At 37.1% G+C, this 21,564-nt stretch overlaps 2 protein-coding genes across 4 annotated transcripts; one reads left to right on the top strand and one right to left on the bottom strand.

The window, feature by feature from the left end:
- Nucleotides 1–2,786: 2,786 nt before the first annotated feature.
- RB195_021663 (uncharacterized protein) lies at nucleotides 2,787–20,808 on the bottom strand (the record flags this gene model as incomplete). Of its 3 annotated transcripts, XM_064208521.1 has the most annotated exons (15): nucleotides 2,787–2,870; nucleotides 5,970–6,062; nucleotides 6,441–6,527; nucleotides 6,611–6,716; nucleotides 6,779–6,929; nucleotides 6,983–7,041; nucleotides 7,107–7,232; nucleotides 7,327–7,460; nucleotides 9,854–9,997; nucleotides 11,552–11,627; nucleotides 11,691–11,843; nucleotides 11,896–11,936; nucleotides 12,092–12,113; nucleotides 20,476–20,623; nucleotides 20,697–20,808. In XM_064208521.1, the coding sequence occupies 15 exons, from the start codon at nucleotides 20,806–20,808 to the stop codon at nucleotides 2,787–2,789; spliced, it is 1,536 nt and encodes a 511-aa protein (XP_064064401.1). The 3 variants fall into 3 exon arrangements, with proteins under 3 accessions (XP_064064401.1, XP_064064402.1, XP_013292406.1); XM_064208520.1 differs by lacking the exons at nucleotides 12,092–12,113; nucleotides 20,476–20,623; nucleotides 20,697–20,808 and adding an exon at nucleotides 16,790–16,885; XM_013436952.2 differs by lacking the exons at nucleotides 2,787–2,870; nucleotides 5,970–6,062; nucleotides 6,441–6,527; ... (8 more) ...; nucleotides 11,896–11,936; nucleotides 12,092–12,113 and having other exon boundaries at nucleotides 20,472–20,623.
- On the top strand, nucleotides 4,173–4,397 carry RB195_021664 (uncharacterized protein; the record flags this gene model as incomplete). The annotated part of the gene is made up of 1 exon (XM_064208522.1): nucleotides 4,173–4,397. One exon carries the CDS (start codon nucleotides 4,173–4,175, stop codon nucleotides 4,395–4,397), a length of 225 nt encoding a protein of 74 aa, XP_064064403.1.
- Nucleotides 20,809–21,564: the final 756 nt, after the last annotated feature.

Below are 21,564 nucleotides of genomic sequence, written 5' to 3' on the forward strand. Positions count from 1 at the left end.
ATTGACAGGAACATGCTGGACCGTGTATGAGCTGGACTTGATCACGGCATAGATGTGTGTCGTGAAAAACGAGGAAAACACGTAGAACATTTATAATAGTGCATATGAAATTTGAAAATAAGTTCTTTTATACATCCAATCAAATGTATCAATGGCTATTTTTGTGTAATATTTTGTAAAATAAATTTATTAAAAACCCGATGAATCATTTGGAATCATCATGTAAAAGTGTTTTTCGAGGAGAATAACATTTCGAAGTTCCTTTGAAATCGCCCAAATAATTTATGGATGTGATTTTTTTAAAATGTCTTCACACGTATGGAGTTTCTTCTTGGATTCATCATTACGTACCAAAACTACTGAAGAGTTAACTTCTGCGAGATGTTTAACAGAGACACCCGAGAATGAGTGATCGCAAAATTTCGAGCGAACTGTATTCGTGCAAACTTATACGCTCACGCATAAGTGTGAGGTTTCATTTAAATGTCAACACTCAGGAAGAGTCTCGTACAACTTCCTCTACGTACCTGTATATATATACCGGCGTAATTGTGATGTTTAACGCAATAGATCAACATGAGGAGGTTTTATAGCGTCTTTTGTCCACCGAGAAAGTAATACCGTATCAAAATGGTAATGAAATGAGAAAATGTTGAATATTTTGTAAACATTGGATGATCGCGTGAGTATTGCGCACTTGGTAAAAACACTCGGCTACGATTACACGGGCAATGGTTCGAAACATTCTCAAGCAAACCAAACCAAAATAAGAAATAAGTAAAATAAAAATAAAATAGAACAAGTCTCCATGTACGACTAGATCCTCAGGTACGATGTTCTGTTATTCTTGTAGCTATCAGACCTAACAGTAAACTTAGAACTTTCTTTTTTGTGCGAATAGGGGGTTTAATCGGATAAATCACGTTTGGTTTCACCCTTTCAGGCACCGAAGAAGGCGATGTTCCCGAAACGTTATCCACGAATAAAGGATAATAACAACCTCGTCTCCAACTCAGTTAAAGAGACCAATTATCAGAATAGAATAAAATAAATTCAAAAATAAACTACGTATGAATGTCTAGACTGAGTACTGTCCAGACTTGTCCAGAAGATTAAAACACTGATTTAACTCATCGGCTAACTCCCCACCCCAAGTTTTTAAAGTTTTTTTCGCTGCACACGCCTTCATTAACCTCCAACCATTTTTAATTCGAAATCGGAGGCGTTTTTCTGGAGGGATGATTAGTCAACTTCATGTACTTTATGCTGTATACTTTTATTGATCATTCTTGTGCATTTATTAGTTTTGGTTGAAATGTAGGTACAGTTGAACTGGATTAAACATGGATTTTCCATCGATATTTTCTAACTTCAGCTTTACAAAGGCAACACAGTGAACATCGAAGCGTTTCTAGACATATTCACAAAAATGGAGGTTTATTGAAGGGAAAAAAGCCAACAGGATTGACTGTAGTTATAAGGTTGTCCCAAAAGTTTCTCTTCCACTTTTCTGATATTTTTATTTTTTATTTAGCAACAAAGATATTCCAATGAACAATATATTCGGCAGAATAGTCAATTCCCTTCCGCCATCGATAAAAAAGGTAGCTGATTTTTTGTGGCTCAGGAGTCAAGTTGTGGATTAAAATGTAGAAGACCGTAGAAAGAAACTTATAGGACCTATAGGAACACATGCACATAACTCTTCAATATTTAACTGTCTTCTACAAACCTGAGGGGTTATTCCAGTTCTAAGTATTGGTATTTCTTTTTCTTAAATTGTACTACAAAATCTACGTTTGTGTTGGAGTCCCTTGAGGAAAATCCCTTTCACAATTGATATGACATGATCTATGAATACAGAAGAGTTAGATTTGATTATAGAGACCTAAGAAAAAAAAAAACATCTAACAACGCAATATGAAACTATGCTTGTAATTTTTTTTCTAAAAAAGTAAGGATGTACAGTAGAAGAGTGTATGGAAAATCTTGCATGATGATTTGAGTTAGTAATTAATTACCCTGAAGAGAGAATTTAAGGCTTGAGACTACAGTTAATTATTTTTAAAGGCATTACCCCACTAATCTGGAGTGGTACAGATTTCCGGTGGAGTATTCGTATACGGGGTCAAAGATTATGGGGAGGAGGGTGATTCCGTCCATTTCTTCCTAATTGCCGTAAAAAACGGCCCGGAAGATGCGGCGCCGCACAGGGCTGGCGCGCTCCAGTCGAACTCCTCGTAGAAAATAGTGCGCCTGAACGCCTGAAGCTGTATCTTCCAGGCCGTTTTTTACGGCAATTAGGAAGAAATGGACGGTATCACCCACGGAATATAAGAATACTTTACCTAAAATCCGTACTACCTCAAATTACTGGGGTAATGCCTTTAATGAAAAATATTTTTCAGTACTTTTTTCAGAAAAACACCAAAAAATCCTCTTACTGCTGCTACTGCACACATGCGAAGGAATTATTTAAGTTCAAAAAGAAGCCGCATTTCTGACGCCAGTTTTCACAGCACTGAAGAATTTTTGAATTTTTGTGGTAGAAATACAGTTCTGTTAAATGTCCCCAACATCTTCTGCGATATACTTGTCAATCCTATCGAAAAATTGTTTTTAAAGATAAAGCGGCGAGTATCTTACCAATGTCGTAACATTTTTGTCCGAATCACGGAGACCCAATAAGCATGATTGATGAATGAATGTTGTTTGGAGCAACCGTTTTCTTTCAGAGGAATGCGAATAATTTATTGCACAGAAGAATTCTCATTACTCCATCTCTGTTACTGTACATTTTGGTCGCTATTAAACAAATCCAGCAGGTGACGATGTTGAAAATACAGACCGATTCTATCACGCCCATATTCCTGAAAAGAAATCACTGATCGCCCTAGTACTGTTAATTGTTTATGTTATTGTAAGAACACTGGACAGCGATTTAAAATAGCTCAACATGTGTAAGTTCATTTGAGAACGTACGAGCCATATAGCCTGCACAACTATATGACGCAAGATTTCCATTTATAACGAAAAGGTGCCGTTCAACACATCGCCAAAGGCCATAACCAGAAAGGTCATCTTTCTGGAATTAGCGCGGAATCTTTGCAACAACTATCTGTTTCGTCACGCTGAATTGCCGTATTTTGTTGAGTGAACTCCACCAAGCCGTCCTGTCTAAACTTCTGGGATATCTCTGTGTACCGTTCGCAGCGCTGCGGGAATACACATCAGCGGCCGGCCCGTCATCAGTCTCGGAGGTTACATCATCTACTGTGACGAACAAAAGGAGGTAGGAGGCCGCGCGCTAGTTGTGAGGAACGACTACGAGAACTTGGTGGAGGAATTTGGCTAAATACCACTTTGTCGTCAGAATACCACTTTGTACGAGTACGAGATCACAGAGGACCTGAATCCTGCATCGCAAATGCCCACGCACCTACGGAGACCACTGAATACAGCAACAAGGACGCCTTCTATGACGAATTTCAATGTGCTGATGCCTAATGTACCTAGTCAGCAGGTGGTCATTGTTGGAGTTGGCAAGAACGGGAAGGTGGGACTTGGTGGACATATGTGAACAGACGGGCCCTTTCATCGCTTCCACGTTTAAGAGGAATCATTGACGACATCAGGTTACGTATCAAAGGTCATCCCTTTTGACGAGTAAAGAACAGCGCAAACGGAAGCTGAGAACTCTCAAAGTTCAGATATATGTTCTGACGAGGAAAATTCCTCAATCAGATACTTGGAAATATAGATCACTTTGGAACGTTGTTTTCGATTCCAACTACTGCTCAGTTCTTCTCCGCACCAGAATACGGTTCCACAAAAAAAAAAACCGAGGAGTTCCCTATCGATCGGAGATTGACACGACACACTGAAGGACAAACAGTGCAGAAAGAAATTCAACCAACGAGTACCCGCTTACATTGGAGTACAGACTATGAAGAACGTTTGCAATGCAGACTCCTTCACAAAATGTATCCAGAAAGCGGCAAAAGAAAACCTACCGGTTCTAGGGCAGAGGGAGAAGTTCGCTTTTGCATCTGAAGGAATGATCCACATATAATTCTGTATGTGCCACTTGCGGCACTGGTGATTTCAACCAGGAGAACCGTCTGAGAAGGAAACTGCGTCGTTAGCAGTAACAAGATCACGAAAACGAGTGGATGTCAAGGCCGAAGAAGTTTGGAAAGGCATGGAAGGAGAAGAACCCGAAGAAAGCCTACGGTTTATTAAGACAGTACACCAGCAAAACGAAAACATGTTCTACAGTCCTCAACACTGCTAACGGAGTTACTATCGGTGAGACAACCCTACCAAATAGGAGAGATCTGTTCAACACCTTGCTGAACCGGCAAGCGTCGTCAGCCCCTGATCTCGAACCCCTCTAGCGACTGAGAAATCTGTCTGAGAGGAACCGTCGACAGAGTCAGAGGTTTCCTTCTCTATTCAAAAGGTGAAGAATGGAAAAGACTGGAGACGACAAAATTCGCAAAAATACGAAAATCTCTTTCCTCATCTGTGATTTGTGAACTAGCAAAGATCATCCGCTCAATATGGATCGTCTGTTTGGTACGGAGCAAAGGATACCTGACTCGTGGGAACACGTCATCATAATTTTACTCCACAAGAAATTACCCATCACGGATGCAAGAAACTATCGATGAACCTCATTGCTGCATATTATGTATAAAGTCTTGGAGTGGATAATTCTGAACCGACATATCAAACATCGCGAAGAAACAACGTGCGACGAGAAACCTGCCTTTCGTCTTGGTAGACCAGGTGTTCCTCGTCAGCAGAGTGACAAAAGTTTGGCAGCGCTATTCGAAGACAATCAAATTAGCCTTTCGAAACGTTGAAGCCGCATTAGTTCTTCTCGTGGAGGCCGTCTTCTCAACGTGCTCCGCGCCGACTGAGCACCGGGAAAGTTTGCTCGCCTAGTTGATAACATGAATCAGGGAACAGCTGCTGTAGTTCGAACAGCAGGCGGATGTAAAACACTGCCTGAAGTGGAACCTAGAGTAAGACAAAGAGTAGTGGCAGAGATTTCAATTTCGCCATCGACGACACGCGAAGAACAGTAGATCAATGTCCTCCCGACATCGTCTTAGCACCATCGCCGACATCGTCTCAGCACCACTAGGGTGCCCCTTGACCGATCTCAAGTGCGCCGACATGTTGTTATACTTGCGTATAGCAGCACATCGAAACATCAACATGTTATCGACCTTGTATCGAGGTTAGCCTCAGCCTAATGTTTACGGCTGCCCCCTGATGAGTGCAAGCAGTTATAAGTCTTCTTCAGTCCTTCAACCGGAATCAGGATAGACGGGCAGCCTATCAAACTCGTAGATGAGTTCTGCTACCTGGGCTGTATGGTGAAAGTTCACGCAAGACGTAAGGTTTTGCAGGACATGGAATAGCGACGAATGAATTGATTTTCTGGAAGCTCTTACTCATGAGTGAGTATGTTGAGCAGGGCTGTGCTCAAGGACGATACACGTAAGCCATCTATGTTCATTAAAAAAAACCCATTTTCAGAAACTGTCAATCACTAAACGAACAATTCACTCCGAGAAAAGTGTCGTATTAGGAAAATGCAAGACCACCGTCGGATTGATTTGTAAAGATTGCACAAAAAAAACTCCACTCTCTTTAATTTTATGTATTTTGAGCATCTAATAAGAGAATGGAAGTGAAAACGTGGTAGTGGAAGAAGGGATCGCAGGTCTGGATCAAAATAAATCGATCAGCCAGTGAGTTCTGCCATTTCCATGCTTTGCATGCAAATCTCAGCAGCATAAAAGTTTTTTAAACATAATTTAGTGAAATATCAATCATATGGGATCACAAAATTTGGGTTTTTCAGAATGTAAGAAGAAAAAGTATAGTCTTTTAGATATGCCATATTTCCTAGGGAATAACGTTTTACAACACTTATGTGTTTGTGAAAACCTCACCGCAAATCCAAATCCAACTGGCGACAACTCCACCTGTAGCAGACCCCACACTCCCCAGAAGAAATGTGAAACAGGGACGAACGGAAGCGTCTCCTAAAATATCCTAGATATATGCTAACGAAAATATGCGAGAAAAAAAATGAATACGCTTGAACGTAATTCTTTCCAGAGAAAAGCAGTATCTTCAGGAAATATTGTGTAAATCCCTGTGGCTAAAAAAATGCGTGCTGCAGATTCAAATCCCATTTTTTAACGATAGTGAGGAAGTTCGACTCGACTTGAAAGTTTCTTCGTTGTTGATAAGAAATCAAAGACTTTATAATTTTGGTTGTAAGTAATTGCTAAAACACCATAGGACAATGAATCTGTTTGTGTTTTTATTCCGGATATTGGTAAGTTTTTTTAATGACAGTGCTGTAGAAAAAGAGCTTAAATTTGAGATGAAATCACAGTGCAAAGAAAAAAACCTACTTTAACAAGTTCTTCTGCCTTTCGATAAAGTTGACATTCCGGAGTTCCTCCGAACTCTCGCAAATAATTGACGAAAAACTCTACCAACTGAAAATATACGAAGACTTTCATTGCTGCTTCACTTTCACGTCAATTCCAATAAATTTAATAACTAAGAAAAACAATTCTACCTGTTCATTTTCAGGGAAGTTTTCCGGATTTATTGTGTAATAAGGATGTTCAATGACATCATAATCTATCGAATACTCAACAAAATGATTTGCAAAGTCAAAGCCTCTGCAATTTGCATACGATTATGCAGCGTATGACAGAATCACAAACAAATCCTGGATTATTACCTGTAATTATAGCTAGCGTATTCAAAATCTATCAACACTAATCTAGGATCAGCCGGATTGAAAGCGGCAAGACTAAGCCCGCCTGGCGCTTCGTCGCTTAACGATGGAAGCCGAATATTACCAGACGAAGCTTTTGGAAGTAAAATATTTCCTAAAAATATATTTATATTCACCAAGAGAACGTGATTATTGGCGAAATCCTACCTTCCTGGAGATCGTTGTGACAAAATGTGACCGGACTTTTGCTCTTGCTTATCATCGTTCTGGAAATTTCTCAAAAATTTCACCCGATAAGAAAATAAAATATTGTCGCCTAAATTTTACTGACCGCAAATAATCCAGTTCTCGTGCTATATGTTCACATGTTAGTTGTGCCGGTGCCCATTCCGAATACCGACTAGGAAGCATGAAGGAATTTTGACCAGTCGGCGTGTTCATGAGCTGACAGAGCCATCTTAACAAGGCGGTTCAACAGATTTAGATTTCTCTTAGTGGCTGTAAAATTCAAAAGATAACTGTAAAAAGCGCACACAACAAAATATACAAACCGTTGTAGAGCATCACAAATATAGTCGGGTTCTTTCCATATTGGGACCTCCAATTGATGAACTTTCGATAATCGCTTTGCAATTTTTGATGACATAGTTGGTAGGGCGATTTCTCGACATGTTAATGGCCTTGACTGAAACTTTTTTGTAATTAGATAATTTTTACAGCACTCCTTGTTTTCTAGGTTTTTTTCCTCAAATTCCCTTTTTTTGGAGCTTTTTAAGGCCTTCGCAAAGGAATGAAAACGTAAACATTTCATAGTATTATAGTATTATATTTATAGTATTATATATATATATATATAATACTATAATACTATGAAATAATTATAGTTCCGAATCCATGTAGTCCTTCCGATTTTCCCTAGAAATATTGAGAAAGCTCCTTACTTACATATTTCCTTACTCTTTTTTTTGACTACTCAGTCAATACTAGCCTCACCAAACCATCACTTAATTATCAAGATAAGAAAATCTGTCCTCCTTCAGTTCCAGTCCTCCCAGTATTTTAGCGTTTATTGATAATTTTTTCCCTTTTTTAAACTTTTTTAAAGCTCATATTCGCTTTCTCAGGTTTTGCCTTGCAGCTATCTTAACTGAATTATCCTAGAAATTTGAAAGGATGATTTTTTTTCTCGTCAAAGAGATTCTGAAGACAAATGTTGTTAAAGAATTAGAGTTTTATTCGCTTTGGAACTAATGACTATCTCCTTTAATTCCATTACTTAAAAGTGCCCTTCATTACTGTTTCTTCATTTCGCAGCAACTTTCCCTTTTTGGGTGACGTCATTTTTCTTTCGTCCTAACAAAAAAAAGGAAGCATTACTGTTTTCTATAGATCTGTATGTTTGCACTGTTCTTCATGGGTCGTTTTAGAAAATCGTAGAAGAAAATCCATGATGTAACTTGAGACAGAATTGAATTCCATGAAATATGATACAGGCTATCAGCCATCTAAACTAGGGAAACCGAACCGATTACGTTTTTCTGATGAATTTCTTAATTGATTTGTTTACATATCTATGATGTGGATGTGCTCATCGTTGACGGTAAATATTTCCGAAAATATTCGCAGGTAGGAAAACAAGCCTACGGAAGTACGAGTGGAAGAATGAATACAAAGTTTAACAAAGTTGATTTTGAAGAAATTCGGTTGTTTGTGAGTTTCTAACTTTTCAAGCCCGAGAAATAAAAAAAAACACAACTTTAAGGATCACAGATTGAATTCGCCGAGATGGAGGAGGGAGAGAAGGGCAAAAGGAGAGATAATGTAGAAAAAAATGTAAAGAAGCATCCGTAGATTTTCACGGATGCCTCTGCTTGTGGCTGGTCAAAACAGTTAAAGATAATGTGTATCCTAAGGGGATTCACCACCAGTCTCGCTGCCAACTGGCTCTGACAGTCGCTCTATCACCGGTCATACGCGATATCGCAGGCGCGATGAGAAGTATCCAATACATCTGTCTTCGGGATGATGAGTACGATGTGAACGAAACCATCGATGGTTTTTTTTCAAGTCGTCCTGGTTATTTTGCTGACGCAAACTCAGTGCGACGTAACCTCAATGACGGGCCAAGCCATCTGTTCCAGAATCATTTCCAGTGTTAATACGAGTGTGAATGTTGACCCGCTGCCCTCGTGCAAATTTTTACTCGTTAGTAATGTATTCAACTAAGCCCATTTCTCCCCTGGAGCACGTTTATCCAACTGGAAAATTTTTTATTGAATTCGGGCTCGGATATCCATCAATGATTAAGCTACTTTTTAAAGCATAATTCAGAATATAATTCCCCATGACTAGAAGGTTTCAGAAATCCAAACACATCTGTTGGAACTTTCGATAGAATTCTTCACTCAAATATCTGGCATGATCTATATATTCCTTAAATTTTTTTTTTTGGTTCTAAAAGGGACTCTGGTGATGAACATCGTTTTTCAATTGAAACAAGAAGATCCAAAAGTGCCTCACAAACGTCTAATTAAAATTTTTTAAAATTAACATGGATTCTTCTCCTTAGGTCATTCCTTTCGTTTAATCGTTGGACCAAAATTGAGTGAGACGGCATGAGGCAATCAGCACTGAACAAGCGACCCATCAATATATGAATTAAATTCTACGTTCCTCATTTTTTTTTCAAATATCGTTTTAAGCAAAGTGAAGCATAGATCAAGACAAATTATCGATTCTGACGGATTCATGCGGTAGCGAAAAAGAAGTATATAAGAGATCGTTCAAGAAAGAATGCAGAAGTTACATTTTAAAAAAGGTGAGTTTAAAGTGAGTTTTAGGAATACTTTGATATCTTTGATAGTAAAAACCTTTTCAGCAGTTGAGATACCCAGAAATATTCCTTTAGACGAACGCCTTTCAAAAAATTTGGCAAATAAAATGCGAAACAAATTTATATACATCAAAATAAAAGTGTAAAAGTGTTTTTAAAGAAATTGAGAACTAAGGGATTTAACAGGATTGACATGTTATGAGTAGTTGGTCCCTCTTTATAGCAAAAAAAAAACCACAACTCACTGGAATGTACTCTTCAAGTCTGCCACCACTAAAAATCCCATAAAGTTTCGGTCCCAGATGTCGTTCTGAGAGAAGAGTAAATATGACCGATTCGGCTACCAAATGGCTTTCAGTTTCGGGATTGAAGTACACTCGCAATAAAACCTGAAACGTGGTGAAAAATTTTATGGAAGTGCAGCAGAGTGATATATATATATTTCGTGGAATAGAAAATAGCTGCTGCAAAACTTTTTCTCGTCAGTGTTTGGGAAACATATGGACATTAAATTATACGTTAAGGTGTAGAAACGAAACTACTGCTTGAATTTGGAAAGAAAAATTTGGAAGAGTACGGAAGAGAACGGAAAAGAAAGAAACGAGGTCTGGAAAGCTGGTAAAAGCCTAGAGCTTAAATGTGTGCTGAGATGAGCTTAAATACATGATAAATAAATACTCGCACTAAATACATTATATTAATAAATATTATACTATAGTTAGCAAATAAATTCATACTAGTTTAAATAATAAGCAATTTTTGAGGTAAACATGTTATCAATATTAACAAGGATAAAGTCACTGGCGTATCAATCCAATTGGGATGCCCCAACGTGTTTTACTGGAATTCATAATCACTTAGGTTTCAGAACGAGTTTTGGCCAACACAATTACTTGCGGAGGCCAGAAATTGTGTTCAAGTCAGTGTTTTTCTCCTTCAAGACAAGTCTGACACCAATTTATCGACCACGGAGAGATGAAAGGCTTGGTTTCCACTAGAGCGGATTCGAACCCTTGACCGTGCGGCCACAGCGAACCTCTAACCGACTGCGCCACACCCGCCCCTGTTATCAATATTATCAATATTAATTTTTTTTAAATCAGTGAGCAAAAAAAAACAGCAAAAGACTGATACAACAATTTTTTTAAACCTAGATATGCTTAAAAGAAGAATAAATGAGTTTAGTACAGTGAAATAATGGCCTAAATCTTATTTCTAGCTTTTTCTACATTTAATATGACTACTTTTTATTGGAATAACTGCCACGTATAAATGATTATAAACACGCATTGCGACAGAAAATATTTTTTCACCAAGAAAACATAGAATGAGCCATCTCCGTCGTCTGATATCGAAAATGAGTCAGATTTCATTAATTGTGATTGACTGATGGCCGACTCGTCATAAAAACCATCCGTTCTATTCAATTTCATGTTTTTTCCGTTGCTTTTTTGACGACAGACATTCAAAATTTTTCAAAAAAAAAGGAAGAGATCGCAGCTGTTCAGGAGAAATCTGTTATAAGCTAGAGGAAATAAGAGAGAAGTATTTAGAATTAGAAAGAAAGATCAACTATCTATAGTTACATACACAATTTCTTTTTCAACGGTTGATGGACGACGTATAAAGTGGTTAGCATTAACTAATCCTTTCAAAACGAGCTAATCCTTGAATGGTTAATTATTTAGAAAATAAAAGGAGCTTAAAAAATCATGTTGTTTATGAAGTGACAAAATACGTACACTACGAACGAACACGAATCCATAATTTCCGGAAAGAAATAAAAAAAAAACGAGGATTTTTCTATTTAGCATCCATCATTTTTGTTATGATGTTGTTTACTTAAAAAAAGAGTACTTATTTAAAATTCAATTATTTTTCGTTTTGAAAAATTATGAGTTTTCTAACTTTGTTATGATGAGAATTCTGGATGTTTACCTCACCTTGTCCGGCTCATTTCGTATTGGACGATGTGATTCGGAAAGTCGACAAAGAAAAAGCATGTTACTCATTCCTCCTCTAAATGAGATGTGATTAATTTTATAATTTAGGGGAAAAACTAAGTAAATAGCAAAAGTTTACTTTATTCTGCTTATTCGAAGTTGATCCAATGGCACAGTTTTCCATGCGCCACCAAGGAATCTTGCACATAACATATGTGTTCTTTGTTTCAGTTCCTTAACATCATTTGCATCCGTTTCTGGCTCCATTGTGGAGAGTAACTCCTTCATGCCTCTGAAATTGAGTGATACAAGGAGTGAAGATGTCGACTCAACTGAAAACTCACCGAAAATGTCCCTCTGCTATGCTCATTCTGATGTTTCCTTTCTAAAAAAAGAGAAAATAGATAAATATCAATATGAATGATATCAAATGTCTGGATAAACGCCGAGAATTCAATACAGATAAGATTTCAACAACAAATTTGACACCGAACGGGGTAAACAGAGCACGAGTCAGTTTCATCTGACAGAAACACTGACCGCTTCCAGATGATTTCCCTCTCTTCACTGGATTTAAGAGGTTCTAGCGGTAGTAAATAGTTTAAATTGGGAACTGGATGAAGAACAAAGTTACGAGCAAATCCGCGAACTGAACCACCGTGTGTGTATGTGTGTTGAAAATCGATAGCGCAGAATTGAGTAGATCACAATCGGAAATGATCACAGATCAAAAATTCGGGATTCAAAATGCATCTGGAACAGGATGATGTTTAGGACTTGATGCAGTACTACACAGTAATTAATATTAATCATATTGCATAATAACTTATCCTAAATGATTTTAAATAACTCTGGATGGATTTCCCGTATGGAGAGTTACGTTGCTTTGCGTAAACATGAAGTAAAGAATAAACAAATAAGCAACTATGCAATGAAAGATCATACAACACAGGAAATAAATTTTAAACTCCCCGAAAGTTTACAGAAGTTATGAAGGATAACAAAATCCATCTCGTACACACTGTTTTCTCAAAATATTACTTTCATTTGCATAAAGATTCATATTTATCTCAAGTATTTAATTGAAATGTTTCAGTAAGAAGAAAGGTCCACAAATTTTCAATCATTCTAATTACATTTGATGTAATTGTTTGTATTTTTTGTAAGTCTCTAGAAATATGTGATTTTAACGAAGAATCACTTCAAATCTCTTAAAATTCTTTGAAATTTTTTTTTGAGAGGTAAACGAACCAGACACTGTGCAATGTGATTGAATTTCTAACAGGAAAAAAATTTAAGAAAGAAAACCAGAGTTACCAAAATATCCGGAATGTCATCTCCAATTTTCGCAGAATACGCAGATGTTCAAAGTAGTTTAGAAACGAATTTTAGGAAGTTTTAAAGCGGAATGATCCCCTTTAAAAGTTCATAGCTACGCTGCACAATGTTAAAAATTGTGAGTCAACATATTTTTAACTTTAGACTTGCATAAAATTGACGTGTGTCGGCAAAAACTTTGATAGTTCACTTCTTAGATAGAAGAATGTTCAAAGTCTAAATCAGAGAATGATAGAAAATTTGTACTAGGAAGAAAATGAGTAGGGAGAGAAGAAGTCATGAGATCGTGAGAGCGATACGGATGCTAAGTGAACTTATTACCTTTTTTAAAAAAATTGCACGGGGATTTATCTGCGAGAAATAATCATAGAAAAAATGAATTAGGACTGAAAAAACAGTAGTGACTGCATCAAAATTTTTTGCAGGATTCCCATTTTTTCCCATTTCTTTGTTCTCAGATGATGAAAACTATACTATTAGAAAGAGAAGAAACAGAAAATTATTTGTTATTTCGGAATAATCAATTTCCAATTGTTTATTTCTTTAGTTCATCAATTCTCCTCAAATAAAAGAATAACAATTTGCTAGAGAGTTCAGCATTCTGTCATAATTACGAGAAAAGACCTTGGAATAATTATCATGCTAATGTCTTTCAGGATTTACGTTCAACTTTCAATTTTTAACAATGTATGTAAGCAATTAGATGACTTCACAGAAATTTAATGTTCTACTTCAGAAAACGTCCTAAAAAAAATAACATGGACTGACGTCACCTGATGATGGAGCCCATACCGTCTTCCGATAGTTGTTGAATTAAGTTGAACTTACCTTTTGCTCTTGGATTAACTAGTAACTACTGATCTCAAAGAGAAATATTAGTTTATCCATGGAATTATAGCAAGAAAAAACGCTCCACCTTGAGCAATTCATGCATTTAGTCAAACTGACACAAAGCTGGAGACGTTTTTTTTTTACAGAAAGAAATTTGAGAGGGTAAAATCCTTGAAAATAAACCAATTTTCCATTAGTATCAGATATGTAAAGCTTATCTGCATAGCTCTTACTACGCAATCCATTAGTTTTCTTTCAAAACCTTATTCATACATAATGACCGTAAGAAAACGCAAGTGCTCTTGAGAGGTTTCCTTCCGAAGCGGATCCGGGAGCGATTATATTCCGTTCTCCATTTTCTTCCTAAAGAGGTCAGTACATTACTTTGAGAATTTTCGAACTCGGTTTTACATCTATATTCCTTCGGTACAATTTGGAAGCATTATTCGAAGTATGGGCCATTCTCTTATTTTTCTTCAACAATTATCATAGGATGATGTCACAACATGAAATTACGTGAATGCAATCATTCTGCTGGCATACACTTATCTTAGGACATGCATATTCTGCTGATGTTTGGGTTTGTTTGTATGCATGTTTCCAAATTCTGATGGAAGGACGTTAAATACCTGAAGGAAACGTGCAGAGGAACAGACATGAGGAGGAATACATAGGAACGAAACGCAACTCATGCAGTTATCACGGTTATGAAAAGACTCATCCATTTTTTTGACAAATCCGCTAGGAATTATTACTGAGTGCTGCTAAACCAATAACTGCGCTGCGCATTTTTGCGCCGTCGCACCAAATGTGCAGTTTCCAGCACTTGCGGGCGCCGGCGTACCAATTCAATGCCGTAGGACCCGTCTCCTTGCTCTCTGGAATATCGTTCCACACACATCTACATACACATGAGACAAAGTCCGTTACTATGTATGCATGATATTCCTTGCTTTTATACCGCTATAACATCGAAATTTTTTCACCTTCTTTCCCAACTGCTAACATAGAAATGTGCGATAGTACTGAGTAATACGAAATTTGTCAAAATACTGATAAAAACCAAGATCCTACGTTGGATCACGTAAACAGCTAGCTCCTACTAAAGCTGATCTGTGCATGCGTGTAGAACTTCAGGATAAATCGTTTGGCAATGAAGATGAGTGTAACATATAGAGGAATGGACATGCGGAGGAGTACATTTCGGTAATTCGCTCCGCAGTCAACCCGTATCTCTTCACTGCAACACCTTCTGCCGTCGGTGGGCTATGATGTCGTAGGATCCGTCTTTGACGCGCTCATCTGACGTCGGATCCATCTTATACCTCTCCCATTCTTCCCCCCCCCCCCCTTTTCTCTCTACTCTATGGTGGTACTGAAGCATCTAGATATTGGATATGTGTGCTATGTTCCACTGCCTTCTGGCACCAACGTGCCAAACTGGCGAAATCAGTCCGACGTGCAACCCAATCCTGCTGCTTTTTGGCACAAGAGCACCAATCTAAAACCGAGAAGGCAGAAAAATGGAGTCGAACACGTTTTATTACGTCCTTCCGCCTTCAAGCACAGGCGAATTTATCTGACGCTAAAAGATTTGTCGCACCCATCTTCGCAATCTGACGTTGAACGATTCGTCCCACCATATCTTTTTACCTTCTGGCGCTAGCACAACACGTTAGCATCGGGAAACTCGTCTTTTGACACCAACCCGCTCATTTGACTTCGTGGAGTTCTTCGATCCCCGACCTCGCCTTTTGAGTCAATAACATGCTCACCTTATACATCAGGAAAAAAAGCAGAAGCGAAAGTTTGTCGCACCTTTAGATTGCGAAATTTTATTTTCACAACAACATGAAAACCGAGAACAATGGAATCTTTGTAATTCTTAACAAAGAAAAGAAAAACACTCAAGAAGTAGCAAACATTGTCTACATAGAAGAAAGAAAAAAAAAGACAAAAAAGAAACAAAAGAACTTTTTGTGCGAATGTTAAAAGAAAAGAAAACATTCAGAGGAGAATGGAAACAAAGATTTAGTCTATTGCTAAAACTAGACGTATAACAAACCTTCGCATTCAATTTTGTCTTTGTTCCGTGTTTAACTGAAAATTTTATACATCATGACATGCTGCTTCTAAATACTATGTTGCATCAGCAAGATTTTCGGAAAAAAATTCGTCATCGAAGATATTGGCTATAGAAGAGCCATAAATCACAATTTCCTAGTTTTCGAGTTCTGCGAGAAAAAAATACTTTACTTTTGAGAAAGCTCGGAATAAAAAAGTATTCCGAAAGAGAACGCGATAAGTTTGTGAAATGAGAAGTGGATGCAGTAAGTAAAATCTTTCAATTCATCAGTACAATCAAAGGACTTATCATTTTATTGCTTTGTAGTATTGGAGATGAACATGGTCATGTAGGTTTATATGGTCTCCTTATCACATGACTAAAAGTAATCTTTTCCATCAAGTGCCTTTCGATTGTGATAGGGTAGATGGAAGAAGTATTGTATGTCATTGGCAGATTGGCCGCGTGCGCTGCGCTAGATGCGTCGCGTCAAATCGGTTGAACACAGTTGACCATGACTATATTTTGGGTATTGGCTGAAAATTACGCTCAAGAGCGTTTTTTGGGTCTTGTAGATTTGGAGGTAAATATCCTCATAAAGGTTTACATACTCTAGTTAACACATGACTAAATGTAACCTCTTCCATCAAGTGTTTATCATTCATTAAAGGCATCACCCCACGAATCTGAGGTGGTACGGATTTCAGATGGAGTATTCGTATACGGGATAGTGGATTATGGAAAGGGAGTGATTCCGTCCATTTCTTCCTAATAGCCGTAAAAAACGGCCTGGAAGATGCGGCGCATGCACAAGGCTGGCGCGCTCCGATCGAACTCGTTGTAGAAAGTAAGCGCGCCGGAACGCTCGAAGCCGTATCTTTCGGGCTGTTTTCTACGGCAATTAGGAAGAAATGAGCGGAATCACCCTTCTCTCCATAGTCTACAATTCCGTATACGAATACTCCACCTGAAATCCGTACCACCTCAGATTCGTGCGATGATACCTTTAAGGAAGTTCTTGACAATGGCTCAGTGGCAGAAGTGATCAGCTTCAGATCAGTGGCGATGGATCGGTTCTCACCGGTGGGATCACCACACATAGACGGACGGACGGACGGAGGTTATTATGTAGCCTGATTTTGATATCTACGGAATACACGGGGAAAAACACAGATTACCACCTCAGTGCAGGGGTTTCGAATGTAATACTGGCGTTTTTTTTTTGTGCAGAACAGTGGTTAGTTGCATGATAAATAGAATTTATTGATTAAAGCAGATCACAATTTCTCTATAGAAATGTTGTACTAACGTTTTTACGGCTGTGTTAGTTGGTTATTTCGTTAACCAGCACCTCCGCATTCCCAGACTAATGAGCTACTGTAATCATATACTATTACATAGGGGTTTTATTACTAAGAACGACTGGACAATTATTATTTTAAGAGAACAAAACCAATACTTTAAAGTAGAAGGAAATAACATAAACTTTTGTTCGTGTAAAAGTTATTTATACATAACGAGGAAGAATGATTTACTAGATAAAGACTTTAAACGGAAGAAATAGAATTTTTTTACTGCGACATTCTTATTTACAGGATTCGGCTATGAATATCCCGAATGGATATTTAAATATCCAGATGACTTTCAGATGACGCCAACGGCGAGAACTTCCTCATGTTTTCAAGTTATATGTACACGTATGTACTGACCTCCTCCCAATCCTCGCATGTATTTAAAAACGAAAATTGTTAGGAATCGAATCGGTTGTGGAGAAAATCACGGAAAACAACTAAAATGAGTTCATAGTATCAGATAATACTATGGAAATTATGCTTTAAAAGAATTACATCAGAAGTTATGCTATTGTATTATGTTATAGAAATTTTTCCTAGAATAGGAAGAGATGAGACTTGTGAAGGATGGTGACTCTGTCCACGATATGCCGAAATTCGTCCGGCTGCCTTTAAAATGCCTGAGGACGTCAATCGACGAAAAACTCAAACGAGATATTCTCCCATGGTAACGCACGTTCAGAAAGAAAATAAGTTGAGGCGAACACGTCCATAACAATCTTCTTGTTCGTTTCTCTAACCTTTTTTCAGCTTAGAAATAGAAGGGTGTTGAGAGCAACGAGCAACGAAAATCTCAGGAATCTCACGTTAAGAATGTCACTTCACAAACCACTGAAGTGGTCATCCAGCTTCTTTCATAACCTCTTTTCAAATTTTCACTATTCTGACTTTTCAAAGGCTATTTTTTCCCGATAAGAGAAGGAAGGAAGTTAAAAAGGGAAGAATGAAAAGGAGCCGGAATGTGAAGAGTCGTCGAGAGACTTTTAAGGTTAGAAATACGGGAAATTTCCAGGTAAAAAAGGTCATCGAAGACGAAAAAAACCTGGAAATAGGATCTCCTAAAAGTGTAAATCAGCCACGCAAATTTTTTCACTTGTTGTTAAACGTGAAATCCAAAAAAATGATCGATTTGTGATTCCTATTGGATCAACAAAATTCTAGCACAACTCGGAATTTTTGCGCTTTTAGTTATGAATATACCATACTTTTAGAAGCATCGATTACCCCAGTAGAACTCTTTTTCTTGCGGAAATAGTTGTGAGAAAGTTTTATACTGATTATTTGCATTTGATACTTCCTATCTTCCTTTATTCTTCCCATATGAAACAGATGAAACACATCTACCAATGATCCGGTAAAGTAAATAAAACTACTCATTATTTTATAATAGATTATAAATTGTATTATTTTATTATAGATTATAGATTATATTTATTATAGGTTATATTATATAAAAATTCCAGACCGAATCTTATTTCGCTGATTTTTTCCTCCGGGAACAAAAATTCTGGGAACAAAAATATATTTGACGAAATACAATTTAATGGAAAATATAATAACACTTATGGAAAAGTGTTGTGTTTGAAAGAAAAGCTCGGCCGCTATTCCACTGGTTAAACACCATCGTTGACAGAAAAAAAAAATTATATTATTATAGTGATAACGATTACGTATAGTGATAATGGAGAAAGCTTTCGAAACTACTGTGTGTATTCACAAACAATAAATTTCATTTAATTATTTGTTTATTTTATTCTATTGTTATTTTTATTATCACAGCACTACCATTTGTTGTATTTATGTATTCTATATTTTGAGAAATAAAAGTGTGAATATCGCTTTGGTGATTACTAGAATCTGAATATAAATTGGGCTAACAATTGTCCAGAAAAACAATTTACAAAATAAATTCGAAATCTGCAACATTTCTCCATTTTCTACGGTCATAACATCGTGTTTTTCTTTTTTGAAATGTTTGCGTGGTTTTCGAACGGGAAAATTCAACGGCTCATGGGAATTCAAGGAACACAGAGCTATAAAAACATAATAGAGCGATATTTTATCGAAAATTCCAGGAAGTGTTCAGAATAACAACAAAGAAGCTATTCAATGTTGTTTGAAAGAAAGTCTTAAGAATATGCATGTCTAGTAACGATCGATGACTTAATTGCAACGAATATCTCTTCCATCCAGTAATGCCTCCGGTTTGCTGGATGAAGAAAAAATAAATGAAACTCTAAACTCCCAAATGAATTTGATATTGGAAAATATTTTCAAAGAAAAAATCACAATTCCCATTGGATTTAGTATTTATTTCAATTTTTAACTTCCAGTTTTGTGTAATAACACGTAATTTAACTTGGAGAGAAAGGTTAGAAGAGATCCTTCAAGAAAAAATGATGGTACGGACTTAGATCCACGAATATCTCTCAAAGTCTGACAAGTTTAAGTGCTCAGCTAACTCTTCGACACTTCGATTCACAAATGTACACTGAACAAACATTGACGTTACATTACTGTGGGAACCTCGCTGAAACCAATAATTCGATAAGCTTCTCGTTTTTTTTTTTCGCTGATTCTTCAGGCTCAATGAACAAAAGTTTTGGGGATTTATTTTAAAAGAGAGAGAGAAATTCGAAAAAGGAAAGGACAATTCGTTCTTGTTGCCACCGGGAATTCTAATACTTAAAGTATATTATTAGTAAAATATTAGTATTATTTTATTAGTATACTAGTATCATCATATTAGTAAAACAAGTAAAATGCACGCTTTCTCTGGATTCTCCGGATCTGCGTCGTGGATCCATATAAATGCGCTTATCGTTCTTAGAACGCCATCTGCAAACGCGGAAAACACGTGCGATAGTGATTACGTACTGATGTAAACAGACACCAAAATTTGTTGCACATAAACGGTTCCAAAGAAAATCAAAGAATCATAAAATTAGTAAAACAGGTAAAAGAAACAAACAAATTTTTGAGAAATAATTCATTTTCTAAAAGAAAGTAAACAAACGGAGCAAAGCACAATCAACAAAATTCGAAGTAATGCGGCAATATAATTCGCTGTTCATTTGATACAATTACATCTTCCACTTTTTTTTTTTGAACGTAGCAAAACGAAATAAGCATCTGAATCCCAGAAAAGTAGGATTAAAGAAATCGATTGTGCGGTGGGGTGGCGGCGCTGAATGGGGCAGCATTCGACCGCTAACAAAGCCGACTCCAACGGACCCCACATGCAGCAGCACCTACTCACCGTGAACTACGTATGTTTTATGTGTGTGTATGTGTGTGTGTGGATCTATGAATCCTGGATCGTATCTATACTCTCTTACGGTCCAACTACGCGGGAAGCAATTAGTGCAAGTAGTACAACAATTATAAGGATGAGTATAAGTACAAGCACTATGATAATCAGCATACGATGTTCTCTCCACACTTTTGCCATAGTCGTGTTCTGTTTTTTTACGTGCGACGATGAATCTAAACTCCAAAAATTACACAAAACCATGACAGATCGTCAAACTCTCTGATGGATATGTAGCTATTGTCGAACCTTTCGTAAGAGTGTAGATTGAGGATTTATCCATATCAACAACAAGATTATGTTGTTTAGCTGTTTCACCATCAGTTGGAAATTCAATTCCAGAAATATGATAGTCTTTCATAGATGGAAATATGAATTAGAATATGAATACAAGTTGATGGTTGAACACGAAGGATGGTATGTCGGAATCATGGACAAGTCAGCCGACAAATTTCTTTGTCATAACATGGACGTAGGCGGTCGATTCATCATTGATTTCAGTTCTCGTTTCACGAGATGACGATTCGCTTTTCAGGAACTCCTATTCTTGAGGTTAACGGGATTTTTTGACATTTACACAATAGTGCGTGCGAGCTGATGGATTGCTTTGTTACTACGTAAAATATTGTCATCTTTTCTCACACTGAGATGAACTATAAATAGAAAACGATCAAGAGAAATCTGCAAGAAATAAAACCCAGGGAAGAGTTTGTCATGATTTCTTTGCTTCCCTTATTTTCACAAATGAAATCTATCAAAATAAGTGCTTAAAGTGATTACATCCTGAAATTCTTAAATACACCGTCACGTGAGACATTTTGTTGCAAACATTCTCATTTCCAAATTCATGCGAAAACTCTTCAAACTAGTCCAGGAGTCAGAAATTCCAAGGCAGACATGTAGTGGTCAATTTTCGAGGGAAAAAACAGTGCCTCCTCTCTTAGAGGTTCTCCTTTAAAGCCAAAAAGAAAGAGTATCTAGTAATTTAGCCTTAAAGAATGTAGAAGAATGTAGAATGAGTATAGAAAGAATCTAATTATGTTGGAATATTTTTTTCAGTCCAAATTGAGATCTAGGCTGTCTGGATTATTTACGAAATTTAAAGAGAATTTTCATG

This window comes from Necator americanus, chromosome X (genome assembly GCF_031761385.1).
Source record: "Necator americanus strain Aroian chromosome X, whole genome shotgun sequence".
Classification (NCBI taxonomy): Eukaryota; Metazoa; Nematoda; class Chromadorea; order Rhabditida; family Ancylostomatidae; genus Necator; species Necator americanus.